General features: G+C 50.1%; 1 protein-coding gene across 3 annotated transcripts; it reads right to left on the bottom strand.

The window, feature by feature from the left end:
- Positions 1-3,221: 3,221 nt before the first annotated feature.
- Positions 3,222-23,857, bottom strand: LOC121284136 (rho-related GTP-binding protein RhoG-like). Of its 3 annotated transcripts, none has more exons than XM_041199310.1 (2): positions 23,822-23,857; positions 3,222-5,850 (listed from the first exon to the last, which is right to left on the bottom strand). In XM_041199310.1, the coding sequence occupies exon 2, from the start codon at positions 5,823-5,825 to the stop codon at positions 5,247-5,249; it is 579 nt and encodes a 192-aa protein (XP_041055244.1). In that variant the 5' UTR covers positions 5,826-5,850; positions 23,822-23,857; the 3' UTR covers positions 3,222-5,246. The 3 variants fall into 3 exon arrangements, with proteins under 3 accessions (XP_041055244.1, XP_041055243.1, XP_041055245.1); XM_041199309.1 differs by lacking the exon at positions 23,822-23,857 and adding an exon at positions 15,661-15,829; XM_041199311.1 differs by lacking the exon at positions 23,822-23,857 and adding an exon at positions 15,661-15,829 and having other exon boundaries at positions 3,222-5,846.
- Between the last annotated feature and the right edge of the window lie 2,345 nt (positions 23,858-26,202).

Here is a 26,202-nt window from a genome sequence, read left to right as displayed (position 1 = left end):
TTGTATTTAACTTAAAGTAAGGGTTTTTTTTCAACTAGAGGCGTGGAAGGGCAGCTCAGTCCCATGTTATGTGCCGCCTGCAACATGTGGGAAGTCTTAGACGCTCCTTGTGCTCTGACCGACCACGTGTGCAGGAAGCGCCACCAGCTGCAACTACTTAAGCTCCGCGTTTCGGAACTTGAGCGGCAGCTGGGGGCACTGAGATACATCTGTGAGGCTAAGAATTTCGTGGATAGCACGTTTTTAGATGAGGTCACCCCACAGCTTACGGAAGTGCAGACAGAGAGGGAATGGTGACCATCAGTCAGAAGAAAGGTGCCAGGCAGGTAGTCAGGAAATCCCCAGGGTGCATCTCGCTCGAGAACCGTTTTTCTGTGTTGGAAAACGCTGAGATTGACGGTTCCTCTGGGGAGTGCAGCCTCGCTCATGGCACTGTGAGTGTCTCAACTGCACAGGGATGGGGGGGTGAAATAGAGGAAGAGCAATAGTGGTAGGAGGCTCAATAGTAAGGGGAACAGCTGTGTCTGCAGCTGTAGACGTGACTCCAGGATGGTATGTTGCCTCCCTGGTGCCAGGGTCAAGGATGTCACTGAACAGCTGCAGGGCTTTCTAAAGGGGGAGAGCAAACAGACAGAGATCATGGTACATATTGGTACCAGTGACATAGGTAGAAAGAGGGATGAGGTCCTGCAAGCAGAATTTAGGGAGCTAGGAAACAGATTAAAAAACAAGGCCTCAAAGGTAGTAATCTCTGGATTACTTCCAGTGTCATGCGCTAGTGAGTATAGGAGTAGGAGGTTAGTCCAGGTGAATGTGTGGCTGCAGAGATGGTGCAGGAGGGAGGGCTTTATATTTCTGGGACATTGGGACTGTTTCTGGGGGCGGTGGGACCTGTACAAGGCGGACGGGTTACACTTGAACTGGATTGGGACCAATATCCTTGCGGAGAGGGTTTAAACTAACTTGGCGGGGGATGGGATCCTGAGAGGAGGTTCAGCAGGGGGAGATGCACAGCCAAAATTAGAAGAGAGAGCAAGTGAGTCTGTAAGGCATAGAAATTATAGGCCAGTAAAGGCATAAGGGAACTTGGCAAGGTGGATGGCATTTATTTTAATGCAAGGAGTCTGATGAATAAGGCAGATGAGTTGAGGACACAAATTAACATCATTGCTGTCACAGAGACATGGTTGAGAGAGGAGCAGGATTGGCAGCTCAGTATTCCAGGATATAGGGTCTTCATGCGAGACAGGGAAGGAGGTAAAAGAGGAGTGGGTATCACAATATTGATCAAGTAATCAATTATAGCAGTAAGGAGGGATGACATCTTAGAAGATTCCTCAAATGAAGCCATATGGGTAGAAGTGAAAAACAAAAAAGGAGCAGTCACATTGCTGGGAGTGTACTATAGGCCCTCAAACAGTCAGAGAGAAATAGAAGAGCAGATATGTAGGCAAATTACAGAGAAGTTTAAAAATAATAGGGTAGTAATAGTGGGGGGTTTCAATTACCCCAACATTAACTGGATTAGTCATAGTGTGATAGGTTTAGAGGGAGGGGAATCCTTAACATGCATCCAGGAAAGCTTTTTAAGCCAGTACGTAGAAGGTCCTACAAGAGAGGGGACGGTCCTGGACTTAATTTTAGGGAATGAAGCCGGGCAAGTGGTAGAGGTATCAGTAGGGGAACATTTTGCAGATAGTGATCATAACTCCGTTAGATTCAAGGTTGTCATGGAAAAGGACAAGGATGGGCCAGAAATCAGAGTTCTAAACTGGGGGAAGGCCGATTTTAATAAGATCAAATATGATTTGGCCAGAGTGGACTGGGAGCAGCTACTTTTAGATAAATCTGTATCAGAGCAGTGGGACTCATTCAGGAAGGAAATAGGAAGAGTACAGGGCCAACATATTCCAGTAAAGACAAAGAGTGGGACCAAAAAATCCAGGAAGAGGTGACCAGGTGTGTAGATGAGGGCAATGCATTTGGCGTAGTCTACTCGGACTTCAGCAAGTCTTTTGATAAGGTCCCGCATGGGAGACTGATAACGAAGGTAAGAGCCCATGGGATCCAAGGCAATCTGGCAAATTGGATCCAGAATTGGCTGAGTGGCAGGAAGCAGAGAGTGATGGTCGAGGGGTGTTTTTGTGACTGGATGCCTGTATCCAGTGGGGTTCCACAGGGATCGGTGTTGGGTCCCTTGCTGTTTGTGGTATATATAAACTATTTAGATTTGAATGTAGGAGGGTTGATCAGTAAGTTCATGAATGACACGATGGAGTGGTAAATAGTGAGGAGGATAGCTTTAGATTACAGGAGGATATAGACAGACTGGTCAGATGGGCTGATCAGCGGCAAATGGAATTTAATCCGGATAAGCATGAGGTGATGCACTTGGGCAGGACAAACAAGACAGCTCTCCCAGTTTTGGCACTAGCCCCCAGATGTTAGTAAGGAGGACTCTGCAGGGTTGAAAGGGCTGAGTTTGCCATTGTTGTTTCCGGTGCCTAGGTCGGTGCTGGGTGGTCCGTCCAGTTTCATTCCTTTTTGTGACTTTGTAGCAGTTTAATACAACTGAGTGGTTTGCTTGGCCATTTCAGAGTCAACCTCATTGCTGTGGGTCTGGAGTCACATGTAGGCCAGACCAGGTAAGGACAGCAGATTTCCTTTCCTAAAGGACATTACTATGTTAAAGGAGCTACATAAATGAACGTTATTGTTGGTGTTGATATCCAGTCTCTCCAAAGGTCTGAAGTCTCTCAACCCCAGTAATGTTCTGGTAAATCTGCTTATTAATTTTGTCAAAGTTCTTCCCTTTATCAGGTGAATCTCAGGTCCGATTTTAACCCAGTTTTGGCTCCATTTTGCTTATTCCTCAACACCAAACCTGGCAAAACCTAACGAAAAAAAATCACTGGAAATAAAGAGGCCACTCTGTACAGTACAGGTACAAATCATGTTTAATAAAAAGAAAAGTCATTCATTTGTAGGGTTTTAAATTTCCTTTGCTGTTTTGTTAAAGGCATTTCATTTGGATTAAATGATTATATAAATGTTGTTTTTGTTGTAGTGGTGACGAATGAAACCCTACTCCCTGCCCCCCACACCCCTCCGCCAGAAATGGTTTCTCCCAGGTCGGATTCAAGAAAGTTCTTGGATCGAGCCAGCCAATCATCACGCTTGGAGCTGTCCTCCCCCACCACCCCCCCCCAACCCACCCCCACTAACTATTAATCTAATCAACCAATCACAATGCACCACCTCAAGCTGCCAACCAATCATAAAACTCTATTTGAGGTATAGCTGTTGACCAATCATGATAGCCTTTTGGAAGCTTCCACCCAATCACAGTGCTCATCTCTGAAGGTCTCAGCCAATCCTAACATTCCATTGCCTGCTCCAAACTAGCATTGGCGGAAATGTCCATGATTGGTCAATGACTGAGGTTGTGTCGGGGGATGGTGGGGGGGGGCAGGGGTGGAATCCTCAACAATCCCATGAGTGACAGATTGGTAAAATTATTTTGCTATAATAATCCTCATTTCTTCAACATTATAAACTGATGCCTCCATTGGTTGTTTGCTTTTCCAACTAGACGTTGGGTAGTTGCCAATTTCCAAGGATGTCCTAGAATCTCCAGAAGTTGAAGATTAATCTCCTGCTATAGCAGTGGGGTGACCATTCAGCCCATCATGTCTGGACACTGTTCTGAGCAACAAAGGTGAAACATCATTAGGAGGGGGTGCATTCAAAATAGTTCTTAACTTTCTTCAACATTTCAATTCATTGGTTGATAAAAAAATATTGTAGATTGTGGCCGGGGAGAGAACTGCTGATTGGCTGAGAATGTCATTCAATCAGGTAAGCAGGATTTTGTTTTCTAATTGGCTGGGAAGACAGAGCGTCATAACAATGGGCTTGTCAGACGACCAATGATGGGAGTGCAGGGGCAGAGTAGCAGGAGTTGACTGGACCAATGGGGAACAAAGCTGGGGCGTGGGACTAATTGGACAGCTCTTTCAAAGAGTTGGAAAAGGCACAATGGGCCAAATGGCCTCCTTCTATGCTGTAAGGACTCCCACAGTCAACTAGAGAAAATTTCCTGGGCTGAAGGTATTGTCCTATGAGGACAGATTGAGAGGACTGGGCCTAGAGTTTAGAAGAATGAGAGGCGATTTCATTGAAATGTATAAAACTCTGAAGGGGCTTAACAGGGTAGATGCCGAGAGGTTCTTTCCCCCTGGCTGGGGAATCTAGAACCTGGGGGCACAGTCTCAGGATGAGGGGCCGATTATTTAGGACCTGGATGAGAAAATATTTCTTCACTCAAAGGTTTATGCATCTTTGGAATTCTCTACTCCAGAGGCTTGTGGATGCTCTGACATTGAGCATATTCAAGACAGGGATCGATAGATTTTTGGAATCTAAGGGAATTGAGATATTTGGAGATAGTGCAGGAAGGTGGAGTTGAGGTAGAAGATCAGCCAAGGTCTTATTAAGTAGCGGAGCAGGCTTGAGGGGCCGAAGAGCTGACTCCTGTTCCTAATTTGTATGTTCTTGCTGTTAAGAAGAATCTTCATCAGTCATTTGGCTAATTCTTAACTTCCCAACAACACCCATGTCCAATATTTTCATAATTAAGAAACAAAGATCATTTTCAATGTCTGAATGAATTTTCTCCCTGGATCTTCCTGTCAGCAGTTTCCTGGAGATTAATTAATTCTTTAATTCAGGAATCTCCAGGGTAATTCTAGACGCTTGGTTATCCCTGGTGAGTTGGGCATTGTTTCAGGATTCGTGTCCCTCACTGCTGAGAACCCAGTGGCTCGTTGTGTCCGTTGACCTTTGACCAGTTCCACCGCTGGGCAAGGTCGGGGGCTTGAGCTGTCCATTCCCAATTAGACAATTGGTTAAGTCAAGTTGGCATGAGCTGTAGGCTGGAACTGTGATTGAACAGCTATTGCAGTCTGATCAGTTAACGGCCAATGGCAGAAATCACACTGCTGGTCAGGAGCCTCCCTGCCGGAGTTTGGTGGGGTGACTCACCAGCAGAGAAATGGCAGCAGATGTTTCTGCCTTGGGGAATTTCAACCTGGAGCCCAATAGAAGTGGCACAAATGTCCCTGGGTTAGAAGGATCCAGGCCATCGTCTGCTACAAAGGCTTCTCTAAAGATTTCCCACCTGTTAAGGATTTAGTGCAACGCAAAATGATAAAGGCATTGGGTCTGTGTCATGTTGCCCAATGCCGTTATGTCAGCACACAGCTCTTGGTCCGCTTTCTGTGGTTTCTGTGCAGCACTGCACGAGTAGCCTCCTCAAACACCTCGACAACCCCCTCACAAAGCAGCGCTGAGCACTCCACATACTTCACCGCTTTGATCTTCCTGGCAAGACTGGCACCCTGCTGGTAACTGACCGGTGCCAACTCCCGCTTGAGCAGACTCAGGACAGTGGCCGGGTCATGCCGGAGGTCCTTCTTTGTGCCCACCAGCAGCACTGGCACATTGGGACGATGCCGCTTCACTTCAGGGTACCAGTCATTCCAGACATGGTCGAAGGAGCCTGGGTCACAGATGGAGAAGCAGATGATGAAGATGTCGGTCTGGGGGTAATAGAACTGGCGGATAGAGATCCGGTGTTCCTCCTGTGGGGCCGTGTCCCACAGGTTCAGGATGACCATCCGCTCGTCCACTGTTACCTGGGTGCTGACCGTGTCAAAGACAGTTGGCACACTGTCTCTGGGGAAGGTGCCCGTGGTTAAGCAGACAATCAGCGACGTCTTTCCCACCAGCTCGTTGCCCAGCAACATCACCTTGATGGTCACCATCCTCCAGAGCCAATTACCACTCTGCCTGCAAGAAATTTGACCAGGAATTAACACAAGAACTTGCATTTCTATATCGCCTTTCACAACCTCAGGATGTCCCAAAGTGCTTTACAGCCAGTGAAATACTTATGAAGTGTAGTCATTGTTGTAATAGAGGTAACGCTGCAGCCAATTTGCGCACAGCAAGACCCTACAAAGAGCAATATGATCATGACCAGATCATCAGTTTCAGTGATGCTGATTGAGGGGCAAATACTGACACAGGACACTGGAGAACTCTCTTCTTTTTTAAATGATGGTTGTGTGATAATTTATAACCACCTGACATAACAGAGAAGGCCAGGGGTTAACATCTCATCTGAAAGACAATATATACAACACTGCATCTCTCCCTCAGTACTACCCCTCCAACAGTGCAGCACTCCCTCAGTACTGACCCTCTGACAGTGCAGCACTCCCTCAGTACTGACCCTCCAACAGTGCAGCATTCCCTCAGTACTGACCCTCCAACAGTGCAGCACTCCCTCAGTACTGACCCTCCAACAGTGCAGCATTCCCTCAGTACTGACCCTCCGACAGAGCAGCACTCCCTCAGTACTGACCCTCCAACAGTGCAGCATTCCCTCAGTACTGACCCTCTGACAGAGCAGCACTCCCTCAGTACTGACCCTCCAACAGTGCAGCATTCCCTCAGTACTGACCCTCCGACAGAGCAGCACTCCCTCAGTACTGACCCTCCGACAGAGCAGCACTCCCTCAGTACTGACCCTCCAAAAGTGCAGCATTCCCTCAGTACTGACCCTCCGACAGTGCAGCACTCCCTCAGTACTGACCCTCCAAAAGTGCAGCATTCCCTCAGTACTGACCCTCCGACAGAGCAGCACTCGCTCAGTACTGACCCTTTGACAGTGCAACACTCCCTCAGTACTGACCCTCCAACAATGCAGCACTCCCTCAGTACTGACCCTCCAACAGTGCTGCATTCCCTCAGTAATGACCATCTGACAGTGCAGCATTCCCTCAGTACTGACCCTCCGAGCATGCAGCACTCCCTCAGTACTGACCCTCTGACAGTGCGACACTCCCTCAGTACTGCCCATCTGACAGTGCGGCACTCCCTCAGTACTGACCCTCTGACAGTTCAGCACTCCCTCAGTACTGCCCCTCTGACAGTGCAGCACTCCCTCAGTACTGACCTTCTGACAGTGCGGCACTCCCTCAGTACTGACCCTCTGACAGTTCATTGCTCCCTCGGTATTGGTTAGACTTCGGTTGGAGAATCATGTTCAATTCTGGCCATCCCACTTTAGTAAGGATGTCAACCCTTTGGAGAGGGCGCAGAAAGGATTTACTGTCATGGTTCCAGGATTGAGGGACTTCAGTTAATGAGGAAAGACTTGGAGAAGCTGCGATTGTTCCCCAAAGGTTATGGGGCGATTTAATCGAGATGTTCAAAATCATGAGGGGTTTTGACAGTGTAAATGAGGAGAGACTGTTGTGGAGAAGGGTTCGTAACCAAAGGGACACAGATTGAAGAGAATCGGTAAAAGAACCAGAGGGGAAATCAGGAGTTTATTTTCATGCAGTGAGTTGTTGTGATCTGGAAGGCGCTGCCTGAAAGGGTATTGGAAGCAGATTTAATAATAACCTTCAAAGGGGAATTGGATAAATAGTTGAAAAGGAAAAACACACACAAACACACACACTCAGACACGTACACACCCACACACCCACAAACTCACTCGCACACTCACTCACTTATTCACACTCACAGACACCCACACAGATCCTCACACACACAAACTCACTCACTCATCACACTCATACACACTCATACAGACATCCAAACACATCCTCACACACACACACACTCATTAACACTTACAAAAGAGTCAAAACTGGAGTAAATGGGAATCAGGGGAAAACTCTCTGCTGTTTGGAGTCGTACTTAGTACAAATGAAGATGGTTGTGGTTGTTGGGGGTCAGTCACCTCAGTTCCAGGACATCACTGCAGGAGTTCCTCAGGGTAGTGTCCTCGGCCCAACCATCTTCAGCTGCTTCATCAATGACTTTCCTTCCATCATAAGGTCAGAGGTGGGGATGTTCCCTGATGATTGCACAATGTTCAGCACCAATCACAACTCCTCAGATACTGAAACAGTCCATGTCCAAATGCAGCAAGACCTGGACAATATCCAGGCTTGGGCTGACAAGAGGTAAGTAACATTCGTGCCACACAAGTGTCAGGCAATGACCATCGCCAACAAGAGAGAATCCAACCATCGCCCCTTGATGTTTAATGGCATTACCATCACTGAATCCCCCATTATCAACATTCTGGGGTTAACATTGACCAGAAACTGAACTGGACTAGCCATATAAATACTGGCTACAGAGATGGTCAGAGGCTAGGAATCGTGTGACGAGTAACTCACCTCCTGACTCCCCAAAGCCTGTCCACCATCTACAATCCACAAGTCAGGAGTGTGATGGAATACTCCCCACTTGCCTGGATGAGTGCAGCTCCCACAACACTTAAGAAGCTCAACACCATCCAGGACAAAGCAGCAGCTTGATCAGCACCCCATCCACAAACATTCACTCCCTCCACCATTAACACACAGTGGCAGCAGTGTACCATCTACAAGATGCACTGCAGAAACTCACCAAGGCTCCTTAGACAGCAACTTCCAAACCCATGACCACTACCATCTAGAAGGATAAGGTCAGCAGATAGATGGGAATACCACCACCTGGAAGTTCCCCTCCAAGTCACTCACCATCCTGACTTAGAAATATATCGCCGTTCCTTCACTGTCGCTCGGACAAAATCCTGGAACTCCCTCCCCAACAGCACCGGGGTGTACCTACACCACAGGGACTGCAGCGGTTCAAGAAGGCAGCTCACCACCACCTTCTCAAGGGGCAATTAGGGATGGGCAATAAATGCTGGCCCAGCCAGAGAAGCCCACATCCCATGAATGAATAAAAAAAACCTACATGCATCCTCACACGCTCACACACACACACCCACTCGCACAAGCACAGTCATTCACACTCACATAGACACCCACACATACACTCACTCGCTCACACTCATACACACACATACACACCCACTCGCACACACACACACTCATTCACACTCACATAGACACCCACACACACATCCTCACACACACTCACTCACTCACACTCATACACTCGCACTCACTACCGCTCACGCATTCACTCACACTCACACAGACACCCAGACACGTCTTCACACACACACATACGCTGACAGAGTCAAAATGACAAACCAAACAGTTTGTGGCTTTCACACTATCAGTTCCTGTCTTGTCTCTGAGTCAGTTTCCCTCTAATTTCTAAAAAAGCCAAGAATAAATAGGGAACTGAAATTCGGAGGATATGTGTTTAACGTGATGATAACCCTGATGTTGGGATGAGGTGCGACAAACCTGGGCTCATCCTTTGCCTCTTCATTAACCTGGAAACACTGAGACTTCTTCTATTTCCCTCTCACTGATCTCGCTCAGGTCTTCAGCAGGTTTTTAAAAAAACTAACTTTCCTTTTTGTGACTGCGATGTCAAGGACCAGTTCATCCCAGCCCCTGCCAGAACCCTGCAGATGAGGCATCCCATTGCCTCAAGAAGAAGAAGCACAGCTTGCATTTAGATAGCACCTTTGAGGTAGTAAAACCATCCCAAGGTGCTTCACAGGAGTGATTATCAAACCAAATTCGACCCCATGACCCATAAGGAGATATTCAGGCAGGTGGACCAAATTGGTCAAGGAGGTCAGGTTTTGAGGGGCAACTTAAAGGAGGAGGGAGAAACGGAAAGGTTTTGGGAGACAAATTCTGGAGCTTGGGGCCCGGACAGCTAAAAGCAAGGCCTCCAGTGGTGGAGCGATTGAAATCTGGGATACTCAAGAGCCCAGAATTGGAGGATGTATTAGATATTTCAGAGGGTTACGTGGCTGGAGAAGATTACAGAGAAAGGGAGGGGTGAGGCCATGGAGAGATTTGAAAACAAGGATGAGAATTTTGAAATCAAAGGTTGCCAGATGGGGAGCCAGTGTAGGTCAGGGAGCAGTGGGGCATTGGGAAGACGGTGGTGCAGTGGCAATGGAACTGGGCACTGGACCAGTAATCCAGAGGCCAAAGCAAACCCTTAGTGGACACAGGTTCAAATCCCACCAATGCAGCTGGTGGAACTTTAATTCAATGAATAAATCTGGAGTTAAAAGCTAGTCTCAGTAAAGGTGATCATGAAACTATCATCAATTTTTGTAAAAACCCATCTGGTTCACTAATGCTACTTTTGGGAAGGAAATCTGCCTCCTTACCTACAAAAATCCAGACCCACAGCAATGTGGTTGACTCTTACCTGCTCTCTGAAATGGCTGAGCAAGTGACTCAGCTCAAGGGCAATTAGGGACGGGCAACCAATGCTGGCCTTGCCACTGACACCCACATCCCATGAACGAATAGAAATAACTGGGCTTGGTGTAAGTAAAAGCAGAATTTTGGATGTCCTCAGGTTTACGGAGGGTAGAATGTGGGACAGCTGCCAGGAGTGTGATGGAACAGTCGAGTCTAGAGGTAATGAAGGCCTGAATGAGGGTTTCAACATCAGATTGGCTGAGACAGGGGCAGAAACAGATGATAAGAATTAGGAACAGGAGTAGATCATTTGCCCCCTCAAACCTTCTCCACCATTCAATAAGATCGTGGCTGATCTTCTTGTGTTTCAATTTCCACATTCCCATCTAACCCTGTTAACCTTTGATTCCCTTGCCTAACAAGAATCTATCTACCTCTGCCTTCAAAATATCCACCTCCACCAGCTTCTGAGGCAGAGAGTTCCAAAGTCACACAATCCTCTGAGAGAAAAAATTTCTCCTTATCTCTGTCCTAAAAGGGTGACCCCTAATTTTAAAACAGTGCCCCCCCAGTTCTGGACTCACCCACAAGAGGAAACATCCTTTCCATGTCCACCTTGTCAAGGCCATTCAGGATCTTGTAAACTTCAATCAAATCATCCCCCACTCTTCTAAACTCCAGTGGAAACAAGCCCAGTCTGTGCAACCTTTCCTCACAAGACAATCCACTCATTCCAGGTATCAATCTAGTAAACCTCCTCTGAACCACCTCCAATGTATTTACATCCTTCCTGAAATAAGGAAACCAAAACTGCACGCAGTATTCGAAGTGCGGTCTCACCAATGCCCTGTATAACTGAAGCTTAACATTCCTCCTTTTATGTTCAATCCCTCTCGTAATAAAGGATAGCATTCCATTAGCCTCCTTAATTACTTGCTGTATCTGCATACTAACTTTTTGTGACTCATGTACTAGAACACCTAGATCCCTCTGCACCTCAGAATTATGCAGCCGTTCTCCACTTAAGCAATATTCTGCTTTTTTGTTCTTCCTGCCAAAGTGAACTTCACATTTTCCCACATTAAACTCCATTTACCAGATCTTTGCCCACCCACTCAACCTATCTATATTCATCTGCAACCTCCTCATGTCCTCTTCACAGCATACTTTCCTACCTATCTTTGTGTCATCTGCAAGTTTAGCGACCATGTCTTCACTCCCCTCATCTAAGTTATTGATGTGAATTGTAAAAAGTTGAGACCCCAGTACAGACCCATGTGGCACTCCACTCGTCACATCCTGCCAATCAGAAAGAGACCCATTTACGCATACTCTCTGCTTTCTGCCAGCCAGCCAATCTTCTATTCATGCTGATATGTTACCCCCTACACCATGTGCTTTAATTTTTGGAAATAATCTTTGATGTGGCACCTTATCAAATGCCTTCTGGAAATCCAAGTACAGTACATCTACAGGCTCCCCTTTATCCACTGTGCAGGTTACTCTTTCAAAAAACTCCAATAAATTGGCTAAACATGATTTCCCTCTCACAAAACCATGCTGACTCTGCCCAATTGCCTTGAGCTCTTCTAAGTGCCCAGCTATAACCTCCTTAATGATCGATTCTAATAACTTCCCCACATCAGACGTCAAGCTAACTGGCCTATAGTTTCCTGTTTTCTGCCTCCCTCCCTTCTTGAATAGAGGGGATTTATTTACTAATTTCCAATCTGATGGAACCTTTCCAGAATCTAGGGAATTTTGGAAAATTTACACCAGTGCTTCAACTACCTCAATAGCCACCTCTCTTAAGACCCTAGGATGTAGTCCATCAGGACCCAAAGACTTGCCAGCCCACAGCTCCATCAATTTACTCAGTACCGCTTCCCTAGTGATTTCAATTTCACCAAGTTCCTTTCTCCTGTTCACCTCCTGATTTGCAGCTATTATGATATGTTTTTTGTATCCTCTATAGTGAACACAGAAGCAAAATATTTGTTCATTTATTTTGCCATTTCCTTATTATCTACTATTATCCCCCCCCCCCCACCCATTGTCACTCTCTAGAGGACCAACACTCACTTTACTTACTTTTTTCCATTTTAAATACATGTAGAAACTCTTGCTATCTGTTTTTACATTTCTAGCTAGCTTCCTCTCACACACTAATTTCTTTCTCCTGATTAACCTTTTAGTCATTCTCTGCCGTTCTTTATATTCTGTCCAATCAATTGTCCTGCCACTCATCTTTGCAGAGTTGTATGCTTTTCCCTTAAGTTTGATGCTTTCCTTAACATCTCTAGTTAAGCACGGATGGTGGGTCCTCCCCTTAGAATTTTTCTTTATAGTAGGAATATACTCATTCTGAATACTCTGAAATATCCCCTTAAATATCAGCCACTGCTTCTCTATTGAACTATCCTCTAGCCTAGTTTCCCAGTTCACTTCAGCTAGCTCAGCTTTCATCCCCACATAATTATTTAAGTTTAAGACACTAGTCTTAGACCCACTCTTCTCCCTTTCAAAGTGGATGTTAAATTCAATCATATTGTAGTCGCTGCTACCTCGGAGTGCCTAGGGGTCTTATGGAGGTGGAAGTAGGCATCCTGAAGGTGCGGATTGGTGGATCTAGTTTTGCTGGGACAGTTTGACAGGAACAGACTGTGGAGCTGGTCTCTGGGAGCTTACTGAAGGAGACTCCGGGATGTCTCTTCTCTCAGCCCTGGCAAGGGTAGAATGATTGAGTGACACAGATTACCTGCTCATTCCCATGTGACAGAGTGAAGAATCCTGCCAGGCAGTTTTGGCAGTGCGTGTTGGATTGTACATTCCTTTGTTCTTTATCCTATTTTTTAAAAATACGAAGAACTAACATTTCCCTGGGCCTTTACAAGCCCAGGATGTCTCAAAAAGCTTTACAGCCAACAGAGTCATTTTGTACCACTCTAAGGTAGGAAACACAGCAGCCAATTTATGCACGGCAAGATCCCACAAACAGAAATGTCATACTAACCCAGATAATCTGTTTCTGTACTGTTGGTCAAGGAATAATTATTAATCAGGAAGCTGGGGAGAATACCCTGGCTCTGTTTTGAAATAGTGGCCATGGGATCTTTAATGCTGACATGACAGTGCAGCACTCCCTCAGTACTGACCCTCTGACAGTGCAGCACTCCCTCAGTACTGACCCTCTGACAGTGCAGCACTCCCTCCGGACTGACCCTCCAACAGTGCAGCACTCCCTCAGTACTGATCCTCCGACAGTGCAGCACTCCCTCAGTACTGACTGTCCAACAGTGCAGCACTCCCTCAGTACTGATTCTCCGACAGTGCAGCACTCCCTCAGTACTGACCCTCTGACAGTGCAGCGCTCCCTCAGCACTGACCCTCTGACAGGGCAGCACTCCCTCAGTACTGACCCTCTGACAGTGCAGCACGCCCTCAGCACTCCTCCTGTTCCACGCTATCAGCCTCAGCTCTCCCCTCTTCCTCTCAAACTCCGATCACCTAAGGGAAGTTTTGCTGATCTTTCCAGGTCCAGTTTGGCGCAGGCGACTGTGAAAGCGACGAGGATGTTTGACAGACTTTAAAGATCCAGTGACAGGTTGACATCCAAAAATAGGTGAGGAATCCTGCAGACAACCAGCCTGATTCTACACTCACTGCAAATTTAATATACTCGCAGCGCTCGGAGTTGGGGTGGGGGGGCGGTAGGGCAGAGACCTAGAGAGCGAAACTCACTACTTACAGGAAGTCAAGCTGACTGTGATTGCTCATGAAAACCCAGCCCACATCAATCTGACAAAAAGATGGGCTGTCAGGCAGCTGGGAACTCAACCTGACTAGCTTGCTGCCGAGCTCACTGGAATGCAGAAATGTGAGATTCATTGACACTGGGAACAGTTTTTGTTTAAAGTTTGCCAGTTGGGACTCTTTCACACTAAAATCCATGTTCACAGATCAGCTGAATGAACAGGGCAGTTCAGGATCCGCATTCTGACTATCCTCCCATCTCTCTCCCGTCCAAATCCGTCCCCGGCTATTTTTAACCAATTTCGTTGTCAGTATCGGGTCTGCTGAAGATTTAATCACATGTCTGATCGGACGGCTCAAATATCCCTGCTGAATTACCAAGTCTAAAATTGGAGAGCATTTAAACGGCACTTCACTGTCAGAGGGTCAGTACTGAGGGAGTGCTGCACTGTCAGAGGGTCAGTACAGAGGGAGTGCTGCGCCGTCAGAGGGTCAGTACTGAGGGAGTGCTGCGCTGTCAGAGGGTCAGTACTGAGGGAGTGCTGCACTGTCAGAGTCAGTACTGAGGGAGTGCTGCATTGTCAGAGGGTCAGTGCTGAGGGAAACTGTCAGAGGTTCAGTGCTGAGGCAGTGCTGCACTGTCAGAGGGTCATTATTGAAGGAGTGCTGCATTGTCAGAGGGTCAGTACTGAGGGAATGCTGCACTGTCAGAGGGTCAGTACTGAGGGAGTGCTGCACTGTCAGAGGGTCAGTACTGAGGGAGTGCTGCACTGTCAGAGGGCCAGTACTGAGGGAGTGCTGCACTGTCAGAGGGTCAGTACTGAGGGAGTGCTGCACTGTCAGAGGGTCAGTACTGAGGGAGTGCTGCACTCTCAGAGGGCCAGTGCTGAGGGAGTGCTGCACTGTCAGAGGGTCAGTACTGAGGGAGTGCTGCACTGTCACAGGGTCAGTGCTGAGGGAGTGCTGCACTGTCAGAGGGTCAGTACTGAGGGAGTGCTGCACTGTCACAGGGTCAGTACTGAGGGAGTGCTGCACTATCGGAAGTGCCATCTTTCAAATGAGACATTAAACTGAGACCCTATCTGTCCCCTCAGGTGGACAATAAAGGTCCCACAGCCAAGAAGAGCTCCCCACTGTCCTGAGGCCAACAGCTAATCCCCAACCAGCATCACTAAAAACGTTATTACATTGCTGTATGTGGGATCTTGCTGTGTGAAAATTGGCTGCTGTGTTTCCTAAATCAGAACAGTAACTGGACTTCCAAAGTGCCTCACTGGCTCTGAAGAATTCAGGGACCTCTTGAAGTCATGTAAGGTGTTGTAGAAATGCATTGCTTCATTACATCGGGTTTACAGGGCAGAAATAGGCCACTCAGCCCAACATGCTGGGATTTCTGTTTCACATGAGCCTCCACCCACCCCCTCTTGATCTCACCCTAACACCATTTCCTCCTATTCCTTGCGTTCATCCAGCTTCCCCTTAAATACATCTCAACCACTCCCAGGGGTAGTGAGTCCCACCATCTCACCCGCTCCCCTGAATTCCGCTTGAGCTGGATTTATTAATGATTATTTTTCTGCTCATGGCCCCTGGACTTACATTCTTCACACTTAAATCAAAGCGATTCTCTCTCCCTGCTAATTAAAGCTCTGGCTGGTTGTCATGCATTGCGAAGGGTTAAATTAAATCTCACCCGGAGTTTCAGTCTCCTCTCTCGAAACGTGCGACTTGTCACAAGAGAGACCTTGATCCTGCCTGAAAGTTCATGAGCAGTTGTGCCGGGTCTCAGCTTGTCTCCTGTGTCTTCCTGACATCCTGGGAAAGGCACTGACTGAAGCCCACGGAACACATCACCCCGAAACTCACAGGCACCAACTGCATGCCGTTTGCATAATGAGAGGATATTATAGTCGAATGGGAGGGAGTTATGAAAATAAATGACTCCCCCCCCAACACTCCACCACCCCCTCCCTCCCTCCCTCCCTCCCTCCCTCCTTCCTGAACCTAGCACCTTTTCTCTGCTTTAAATACTTTTTCGCAACAAGTCACACCAAAACTGAGAGTCTGGACAGGAACATGCTGATTTTATCTGGGTGCGTGCGTGTTTTTTTAATGTATATTCTTGGCACTTTCTCAAACCATTTCCTAGAATCATGCAGCCCAGGAGGAGGCCATTCAGCCCATCGTGCCCGGTGCTGGCTCTTTGAAAGAGCTATCCAAATTCGTCCCACTCACCCTGCTCTTTCCCCACAACTCTGCGTTTATTTTCTTTTTCAAATATTTATCCAACTCCCCTTTTTTGAAAGCTCCTATTGAATCTGCTTCCACCGCCCTTTCAGGCAGCGCCTTCCAGATCACAACAACTCGCTGTGTTAAAAAAAAAAATTCTCCTCAACTCTCTCTCGCTGGTGCTTTTACTGGTTCTCTTCAATCTGTGTCCCCCTGGTTACCGACCCTCCTGCCATTTGAAACTGATTTCTAAGATAAGGGGGTTGTCCAATGAGGAAAGACTGGGTCTGTGTCCACTGGAGTTTAGAAAAATGTGAAGTGATCTTATAAGATCCTGAGGGGACTTGACTGGATAGATGTTGAAAGGATGTTTCCTCTTATGGGGGTGATTAGAACTGGGGGGTGGGGGCACAGTTTAAAAATAAGGGGTCTCCCATTTAAGACAGAGATGAGGAGAATTTTCTTCTCTCTGAGGGTTGTTAGATTGTGGAATTCTCTTCCCCAGAGAGGCTGGGTCAATGAATATTCTTAAGACAGAGGTAGATAGATTATTGATTAACGACGGGGTTACAGGTTATCAGGGGTAGGCAGGAATGTGGGGTTGAGGCTACAGTCAGATCAACCATGATCATAATGAATGGCGGAGCAGACTCGAGGGGATGAATGGCCTGATCCAGCTCCTGATTCATGTGTTCATAGGAAACAGATTCTCCTTATTTTCCCTATCAAAACCCTTCATGATTTTGAATGTCCCTATTAAATCTCCCCTAACCTTCTCTGCTCTAAGGAGCACAATCCCGCCTTCTCCAGTCTCTCTGCATTAACCGAAGTCCCTCCTCCCTTTGACCATTCTATTAAATCTCCTGCTCACCCTCTCCAGGACTCCAACATCCTTCCTAAAGCGCGGTGCCCAGAACTGGACACAACTCTCCGGCTGGGGCCTAACTAGTGATGTATAGAAATTTAACCCAACTTCTTTGCTTTTGTGAGCTATGCCTTTATTTATAAAAACCCAGGACCTGGAAGCTTCTTTATCCGCTTCTCCACTTGTCCTGCCACCTTCAACATCTGAAAGCGGGTTGACCTGGGTCAGGCGGAACCTAAGAGTCTCAAACCTGAGGCCAGCCTGCCTCAAACCCGGTTTTAACAGAGACAGGGCACTGAGGTGTGGGGGGACCAATCAGATCCTAGGAGATGAGTTACTTAACTAAACATTTTCATGAGGCGATGTGCCTCAGATTCTAACTTGCTTCCAACTTTAATCTGGCCAATCAGAAATCCCAATCCTTGGGAAACCCGTCAGCTACAGGGTGGTGAGGAATCCTGCGTGGAATAGGTAAGTGCTTTTCCGGCACTGCTTGTGGGCCAAGGATCAGGAGTGACCTCCAACCCCTCCCAACCCCCACCTCACCCAAACCAACCTACCCTCCCCCCTCTCACATTTAGACCTTCACCACAATCGGATCCCTCCCCCCGTGATGTCATCGACCCAGCCAGCTGATTGTCCCACCCTGACCTCCTCCATATGATCACTGAGACCCTCCCCCTCAAACACTGACCTCCCCAACTCTGATCACTGGACCCACCAAATCACCCCATGTCTGCTCCCAATTTCTCCTTGACCTCCAGCAATGACCCCCTCGCCAACCCTACAAGCCATGCCTTATTCATCCAGACACACCCAATGTCATTGGCTGTAGCACAGCAAACCTACCTAGAAACCTGGGAAACCTACCTATTTGTGGGCCATTCCCTCTACAGGACTATTCCTTGCCCAACAAGGAGCCAGGCCTGTCAATCAGAATGGTTTCTATGCTGGGAGCCTGTTGATAAAAATCCTTTAGCTGGGGATTCAGAGCCCCGCTGTTTTTGGGGAGGGTTTCCCGACTAGAACCCCTCTTACGTGCAAATGGGAATCCTGTCCCAGTATAGATCGGGGCCAGTCCTCCAGCTGAGGCCTAACTCGAGAGTCGTAAAGTCATTATGGGCACAATCGGAGGCCAGAGTAGAGCAATCCAGTCAGTCACATTCTCCTGCTCTATCCCATTAAACCTGCAAATTTATTTCTCTCAAGTGCCCATCCAATTTGCTTCCGAAATTATTGATTGACTCCCCTTCCACTGCCTTCACAGGCAACAGGTTCCAGGTCATTAGCACTCGCTGTAGAAAAACATTCTTCCTCACACCCCTCTGCATCTCTTCCCCAGAACCTTCAATCTGTGACCTCAGCCCTTGGACCATCAGCTAACCAAAGAAAGAAAGACTTATATTTCCAGAGCGTTTTGTGTGACCACCCAACCTCTCAAAGCGCTTTACAGCCAATGAAGTAATTTTAGAAGCGTGGTCACTGTTGCAATGCAGGAAACAAGGCAGCCAATTGGTGCACAGCAAGATCCCACAAGCAGCAACGTGATAATAGCCAGATAGTCTGCTTTAATGAGGTTGATTGAGGGACAAGTTTTGGTCCAGGACACCGGGAAGGACTCTCCTGCTCTTCTTTGAAACAGTGGCCACTGGATCCTCTGCATTGAACTGAGAGGGCAGATGGCCCTCAGTTTAACGTCTCATCAAAAGACAACACCTCTGACAGTGCAGCACTCCCTCAGTACTGACCCTCTGACAGTGCAGCACTCCCTCAGTACTGATCCTCTGGCACTGCAGCACTCCCTCAGTACTGACCCTCCGACAGTGCAGCATTCCCTCAGTACTGACCGTCCGACAGTGCAGCACTCCCTCAGTACTGACCGTCCGACAGTGCAGCTCTCCCTCAATTCTGACCCTCTGACAGTGCAGCACTCCCTCAGTACTGACCCTCTGACAGTGCAGCACTTCCTCAGTACTGACCCTCTGACAGTGCAGCACTCCCTCAGTTCTGACCCTCTGACAGTGCAGCACTCCCTCAGTACTGACCCTCTGGCAATGCAGCACTCCCTCAGTACTGACCCTCTGGCAGTGCAGCACTCCCTCAGTACTGACCCTCTGACAGTGCAGCACTCCCTCAGTACTGACCCTCTGGCAGTGCAGCACTCCCTCAGTACTGACCCTCTCACAGTGCAGCACTCCCTCAGTACTGACCCTCTGACAGTGCAGCGCCCCCTCAATACTGACCCTCTGACAGTGCAGCAACTCCCTCAGTACTGACCCTCTGACAGAGTGGCACTCCCTCAATACTGACCCTCTGACAGTGCAGCACTCCCTCAGTACTGACCCTCTGGCAGTGCAGCACTCCTTCAGTACTGACCCTCTGACAGTGCAGCAACTCCCTCAGTACTGACCCTCTGACAGAGTGGCACTCCCTCAGTACTGACCCTCTGACAGTGCGGCACTCCCTCAGTACTGACCCTCTGACAGTGCGGCACTCCCTCAGTACTGACCCTCTGACAGTGCAGCAATTCCCTCAGTACTGACCCTCTGACAGTGCAGCACTCCCTCAGTACTGACCTTCTGACAGTGCAGCACTCTCTCAATACTGACCCTCTTGCAGTGCAGCACTCCCTCAGTACTGACCCTCTGACAGTGCAGCAACTCCCTCAGCACTGACCCTCTGACAGTGCAGCAACTCCCTCAGTACTGACCCTCTGACAGTGCAGCACTCCCTCAGTACTGACCCTCTGGCAGTGCAGCACTCCCTCAGTACTGACCCTCTCACAGTGCAGCACTCCCTCAGTACTGTCCCTCTGACAGTGCAGCACTCCCTCAGTACTGACCCTCTGACAGTGCAGCAACTCCCTCAGTACTGACCCTCTGACAAAGTGGCACTCCCTCAGTACTGACCCTCTGACAGTGCGGCACTCCCTCAGTACTGACCCTCTGACAGTGCGGCACTCCCTCAGTACTGACCCTCTGACAGTGCAGCAATTCCCTCAGTACTGACCCTCTGACAGTGCAGCACTCCCTCAATACTGACCCTCTTGCAGTGCAGCACTCCCTCAGTACTGACCCTCTGACAGTGCAGCACTCCCTCAGTACTGACCTTCTGACAGTGCAGCACTCTCTCAATACTGACCCTCTTGCAGTGCAGCACTCCCTCAGTACTGACCCTCTGACAGTGCAGCAACTCCCTCAGCACTGACCCTCTGACAGTGCAGCAACTCCCTCAGTACTGACCCTCTGACAGTGCAGCACTCCCTCAGTACTGACCCTCTGGCAGTGCAGCACTCCCTCAGTACTGACCCTCTCACAGTGCAGCACTCCCTCAGTACTGTCCCTCTGACAGTGCAGCACTCCCTCAGTACTGACCCTCTGACAGTGCAGCAACTCCCTCAGTACTGACCCTCTGACAGAGTGGCACTCCCTCAGTACTGACCCTCTGACAGTGCGGCACTCCCTCAGTACTGACCCTCTGACAGTGCGGCACTCCCTCAGTACTGACCCTCTGACAGTGCAGCAATTCCCTCAGTACTGACCCTCTGACAGTGCAGCACTCCCTCAATACTGACCCTCTTGCAGTGCAGCACTCCCTCAGTACTGACCCTCTGACAGTGCAGCACTCCCTCAGTACTGACCTTCTGACAGTGCAGCACTCCCTCATTACTGACCCTCTGACAGTGCAGCACTCCCTCAGTACTGACCCTCTTGCAGTGCAGCACTCCCTCAGTACTGACCCTCTGACAGTGCAGCACTCTCTCAATACTGACCCTCTCGCAGTGCAGCACTCCCTCAGTACTGACCCTCTGACAGTGTAGCACTCCCTCAGTACTGACCCTCTGACAGTGCAGCACTCCCTCAGTACTGACCCTCTGACAGTGCAGCACTCTCTCAATACTGACCCTCTGACAGTGCAGCACTCCCTCAGTACTGACCCTCTGACAGTGCAGCACTCCCTCAGTACTGACCCTCTGACAGTGCAGCACTCTCTCAATACTGACCCTCTCGCAGTGCAGCACTCGCTCAGTACTGACCCTCTGGCAATGCAGCACTCCCTCAGTACTGACCCTCTGGCAGTGCAGCACTCCCTCAGTACTGACCCTCTGACAGTGCAGCACTCCCTCAGTACTGACCCTCTGGCAGTGCAGCACTCCCTCAGTACTGACCCTCTCACAGTGCAGCACTCCCTCAGTACTGACCCTCTGCCAGTGCAGCACTCCCTCAGTACTGACCCTCTGACAGTGCAGCGCCCCCTCAATACTGACCCTCTGACAGTGCAGCAACTCCCTCAGTACTGACCCTCTGACAGAGTGGCACTCCCTCAATACTGACCCTCTGACAGTGCAGCACTCCCTCAGTACTGACCCTCTGGCAGTGCAGCACTCCCTCAGTACTGACCCTCTGACAGTGCAGCAACTCCCTCAGTACTGACCCTCTGACAGAGTGGCACTCCCTCAGTACTGACCCTCTGACAGTGCGGCACTCCCTCAGTACTGACCCTCTGACAGTGCGGCACTCCCTCAGTACTGACCCTCTGACAGTGCAGCAATTCCCTCAGTACTGACCCTCTGACAGTGCAGCACTCCCTCAGTACTGACCTTCTGACAGTGCAGCACTCTCTCAATACTGACCCTCTTGCAGTGCAGCACTCCCTCAGTACTGACCCTCTGACAGTGCAGCAACTCCCTCAGCACTGACCCTCTGACAGTGCAGCAACTCCCTCAGTACTGACCCTCTGACAGTGCAGCACTCCCTCAGTACTGACCCTCTGGCAGTGCAGCACTCCCTCAGTACTGACCCTCTCACAGTGCAGCACTCCCTCAGTACTGTCCCTCTGACAGTGCAGCACTCCCTCAGTACTGACCCTCTGACAGTGCAGCAACTCCCTCAGTACTGACCCTCTGACAGAGTGGCACTCCCTCAGTACTGACCCTCTGACAGTGCGGCACTCCCTCAGTACTGACCCTCTGACAGTGCGGCACTCCCTCAGTACTGACCCTCTGACAGTGCAGCAACTCCCTCAGCACTGACCCTCTGACAGTGCAGCAACTCCCTCAGTACTGACCCTCTGACAGTGCAGCACTCCCTCAGTACTGACCCTCTGGCAGTGCAGCACTCCCTCAGTACTGACCCTCTCACAGTGCAGCACTCCCTCAGTACTGTCCCTCTGACAGTGCAGCACTCCCTCAGTACTGACCCTCTGACAGTGCAGCAACTCCCTCAGTACTGACCCTCTGACAGAGTGGCACTCCCTCAGTACTGACCCTCTGACAGTGCGGCACTCCCTCAGTACTGACCCTCTGACAGTGCGGCACTCCCTCAGTACTGACCCTCTGACAGTGCAGCAATTCCCTCAGTACTGACCCTCTGACAGTGCAGCACTCCCTCAATACTGACCCTCTTGCAGTGCAGCACTCCCTCAGTACTGACCCTCTGACAGTGCAGCACTCCCTCAGTACTGACCTTCTGACAGTGCAGCACTCCCTCATTACTGACCCTCTGACAGTGCAGCACTCCCTCAGTACTGACCCTCTTGCAGTGCAGCACTCCCTCAGTACTGACCCTCTGACAGTGCAGCACTCTCTCAATACTGACCCTCTCGCAGTGCAGCACTCCCTCAGTACTGACCCTCTGACAGTGTAGCACTCCCTCAGTACTGACCCTCTGACAGTGCAGCACTCCCTCAGTACTGACCCTCTGACAGTGCAGCACTCTCTCAATACTGACCCTCTGACAGTGCAGCACTCCCTCAGTACTGACCCTCTGACAGTGCAGCACTCCCTCAGTACTGACCCTCTGACAGTGCAGCACTCTCTCAATACTGACCCTCTCGCAGTGCAGCACTCCCTCAGTACTGAACCTCTGACAGTGTAGCACTCCCTCAGTACTGACCCTCTGACAGTGCAGCACTCCCTCAGTACTGACCCTCTGACAGTGCAGCACTCTCTCAATACTGACCCTCTTGCAGTGCAGCACTCCCTCAGTACTGACCTTCTGACAGTGCAGCACTCCCTCATTACTGACCCTCTGACAGTGCAGCACTCCCTCAGTACTGACCCTCTTGCAGTGCAGCACTCCCTCAGTACTGACCCTCTGACAGTGCAGCACTCTCTCAATACTGACCCTCTCGCAGTGCAGCACTCCCTCAGTACTGACCCTCTGACAGTGTAGCACTCCCTCAGTACTGACCCTCTGACAGTGCAGCACTCCCTCAGTACTGACCCTCTGACAGTGCAGCACTCTCTCAATACTGACCCTCTGACAGTGCAGCACTCCCTCAGTACTGACCCTCTGACAGTGCAGCACTCCCTCAGTACTGACCCTCTGACAGTGCAGCACTCTCTCAATACTGACCCTCTCGCAGTGCAGCACTCCCTCAGTACTGACCCTCTGACAGTGTAGCACTCCCTCAGTACTGACCCTCTGACAGTGCAGCACTCCCTCAGTACTGACCCTCTGACAGTGCAGCACTCTCTCAATACTGACCCTCTGACAGTGCAGCACTCCCTCAGTACTGACCCTCCAACAGTGCAGCACTCCCTCAGTACTGACCCTCTGACAGTGCAGCATTCCCTCAGTACTGACCCTCTGACAGTGCAGCACTCCCTCAGTCCTGACTGACCCTCTGACAGTGCAGCACTCCCTCAGTCCTGACTGACCCTCTGACAGTGCAGCACTCCCTCAGTACTGACCCTCTGACAGTGCAGCACTCCCTCAGTACTGACCCTCTGACAGTGCAGCACTCTCTCAATACTGACCCTCTGACAGTGCAGCACTCCCTCCGTGAGTTGGTGTCTTCAGTAAAGGCAGAAGATCAAAATCAACCAAGGTGAGAAAGTTGAAGGACGGGTTCTGGAACTTTCCTGCCTTGGGGGCGGTTGTGACTGCTCAGGCACAGAGAAACCATTGTCTCGCTCCAAAGTTGTTTAATCCCATCCAGCCTGCTCCTCCGACTGACAGGCAGGTCTGACAGAGGGTGTCCGCTGGGCCGGGGTGGGGGTGGGGTTGAGGGGGGTGTGGAGGTGTGGGAGAGAGACAGTCACAGGTCAGCTTTCCGATCTTGAAGCTGTCCTGTGATGACCACGTGGGGTGAGGTGGAGGGGTACTGGGATGTGGGAGAGGTGAGGGAGGAGGGTGAGGGGTTTGGCTGATGCGAGGGAGTGTGATGTGGATGAGGGTTTGTGGGGGAGCAAAGGACCAGAGGACGTGGTTCAGGGTTTGGGTGAGTGCAGCGGGGGGAGGGGAGAGCGTGAGGGAAGAGGTGAATCTTCTGTCCATTCCCTGCCCTAAGTGAAGGATTTTGTCCAAGAAGATGCACAGACTGACCACTCGCTCACTGAGATATTACTTACAAAGACTAGTTTGGAATGTACTTCCATTGTACACAGACCCCACAGCTTCTGGGTTTGTCCATGGCCCAGTGGGGAGAACCCTCACCTCTGAGTCCAATCTTCGTGGGCCTGGGGCCCGGGTCCCACTCTGGGGATGGAATCTTCCGGTGAGCCAGCAGGCGGTGGGGGCTTAACTTGGTGTGAGGCCAAACATCAGTTTCCCAACATTGGGATGAACTTCAGCAATCAAGTCGCGGGATTTTGAAGAGGGGTTAAAGGCGGGTTGAGGCCTCCCTCCCGATGGGACAATGCCAGGAAGCCCTTCTGCACCCCTTACCCTGTCGTCCCTGTTCATTTAAAGGCCACCTGGCCGGAATGAAGCCCCCCCCCAACCCTCTAAAATTAAGCTCCCCACGAGCGAGAAATCCGAACGTTCACGTTTATGACCCTATATAAACGGTGTGCACCTGCCGAGCTCGAGTTCTTCCCGGACGTTGGAGAGAGTGGACGCTGCTTTGGCCTTCTCGGGGTTCGCTCACCAATCTCAGCCTCTTGACAGACCGGGGGCTGTGGTCAGCCCAAACCACCCGAAGGCTGGACGCGTGAGGCAGGCTTAAAGGGGGAAGGGATTCTGTCCGGGCAAGGAAAACAGACTGACCGGTGTGGGGAAGGACGCAGCCAGGGAATGTGAAGGTGCAGTGATGAGGGACGGAGGGAGGCGCTTTGCTTCTCGTGTCTGGGGGGGGGGGGGGTCCTGTGGTTGGGCGGAGGGGGAGGGGAAGGGGGAGGGGGAATTCCAGGCAGGGACGGTGGGAGAGAGATGGTCCTAGAGGGCGGGATGGGTGCTGTTGATTGTGGGGTCCTGGAGGGTTGAACTGAGAGCAGTGAGCAGCAGAGGGCACAGTCACAGTGAGAGGAGGCAGTGGGATGCAGTAGGGTGGTAGGTCCAGAGTGATGGTCGGGTAGGTGAAAGTTTCGTCACAGGGGGAAGAAGTCATGGACATGGATGAAATACGTGGTTCAGATAACAGGAGGGGTCAGGGTGAAGGTGGTCATGGGGTCGGTAACAGGTGGTCAGGGTGAAGGTGGTCATGGGGTCGGTAACAGGTGGTCAGGGTGAAGGTGGTCATGGGGTCGGTAACAGGTGGTCAGGGTGAGGGTGGGCATGGGGACAGTAACAGGTGGTCAGGGTGGGGGTGGGCATGGGGACGGTAACAGGTGGTCAGGGTGAGGGTGGGCATGGGGACGGTAACAGGTGGTCAGGGTGAGGGTGGGTATGGGGACAGTAACAGGTGGTCATGGTGAGGGTGGGCATGGGGACAGTAACAGGTGGTCAGGGTGAGGGTGGGCATGGGGTCGGTAACAGGTGGTCAGGGTGAGGGTGGGCATGGGGACGGTAACAGGTGGTCAGGGTGAGGGTGGGTATGGGGACAGTAACAGGTGGTCAGGGTGAGGGTGGGTATGGGGACAGTAACAGGTGGTCAGGATGAGGGTGGTCATGGGGAACAGGTGGTCAGGGTCAGGGTGGGCATGGGGACAGTAACAAGTGGTCAGGGTTAGGGTGGGCATGGGGACAGTAACAGGTATAGGCTCAGAGGAGAGAAAATGCATGTGGAGGGTAATGGTTACAGGTGTAAAGGTAACAGAGGAAGGTTCAAGGGTGTCAGGGGGGAGAGGAAAGGTTATATTGGGTGGGTCAAGGGTGATGGGGGAAAGTTGGTGGGTGACAGGGGGAGACTAGAAGGTTGTGGAGCGAGTCTCGGATGTGACGCACCCCATTTTGTGACTCTCACCTACACAACACTGTC

Source organism: Carcharodon carcharias, chromosome 11 (genome assembly GCF_017639515.1).
Source record: "Carcharodon carcharias isolate sCarCar2 chromosome 11, sCarCar2.pri, whole genome shotgun sequence".
NCBI classification, from domain to species: domain Eukaryota; kingdom Metazoa; phylum Chordata; class Chondrichthyes; order Lamniformes; family Lamnidae; genus Carcharodon; species Carcharodon carcharias.
This window is presented reverse-complemented; position numbering and strand designations above follow the sequence as displayed.

Excerpts from the sequence above, each read along its gene's own strand:
- LOC121284136 (XM_041199310.1), bottom strand. The coding sequence starts at position 5,825 with ATGGTGACCATCAAGGTGATGTTGCTGGGCAACGAGCTGGTGGGAAAG.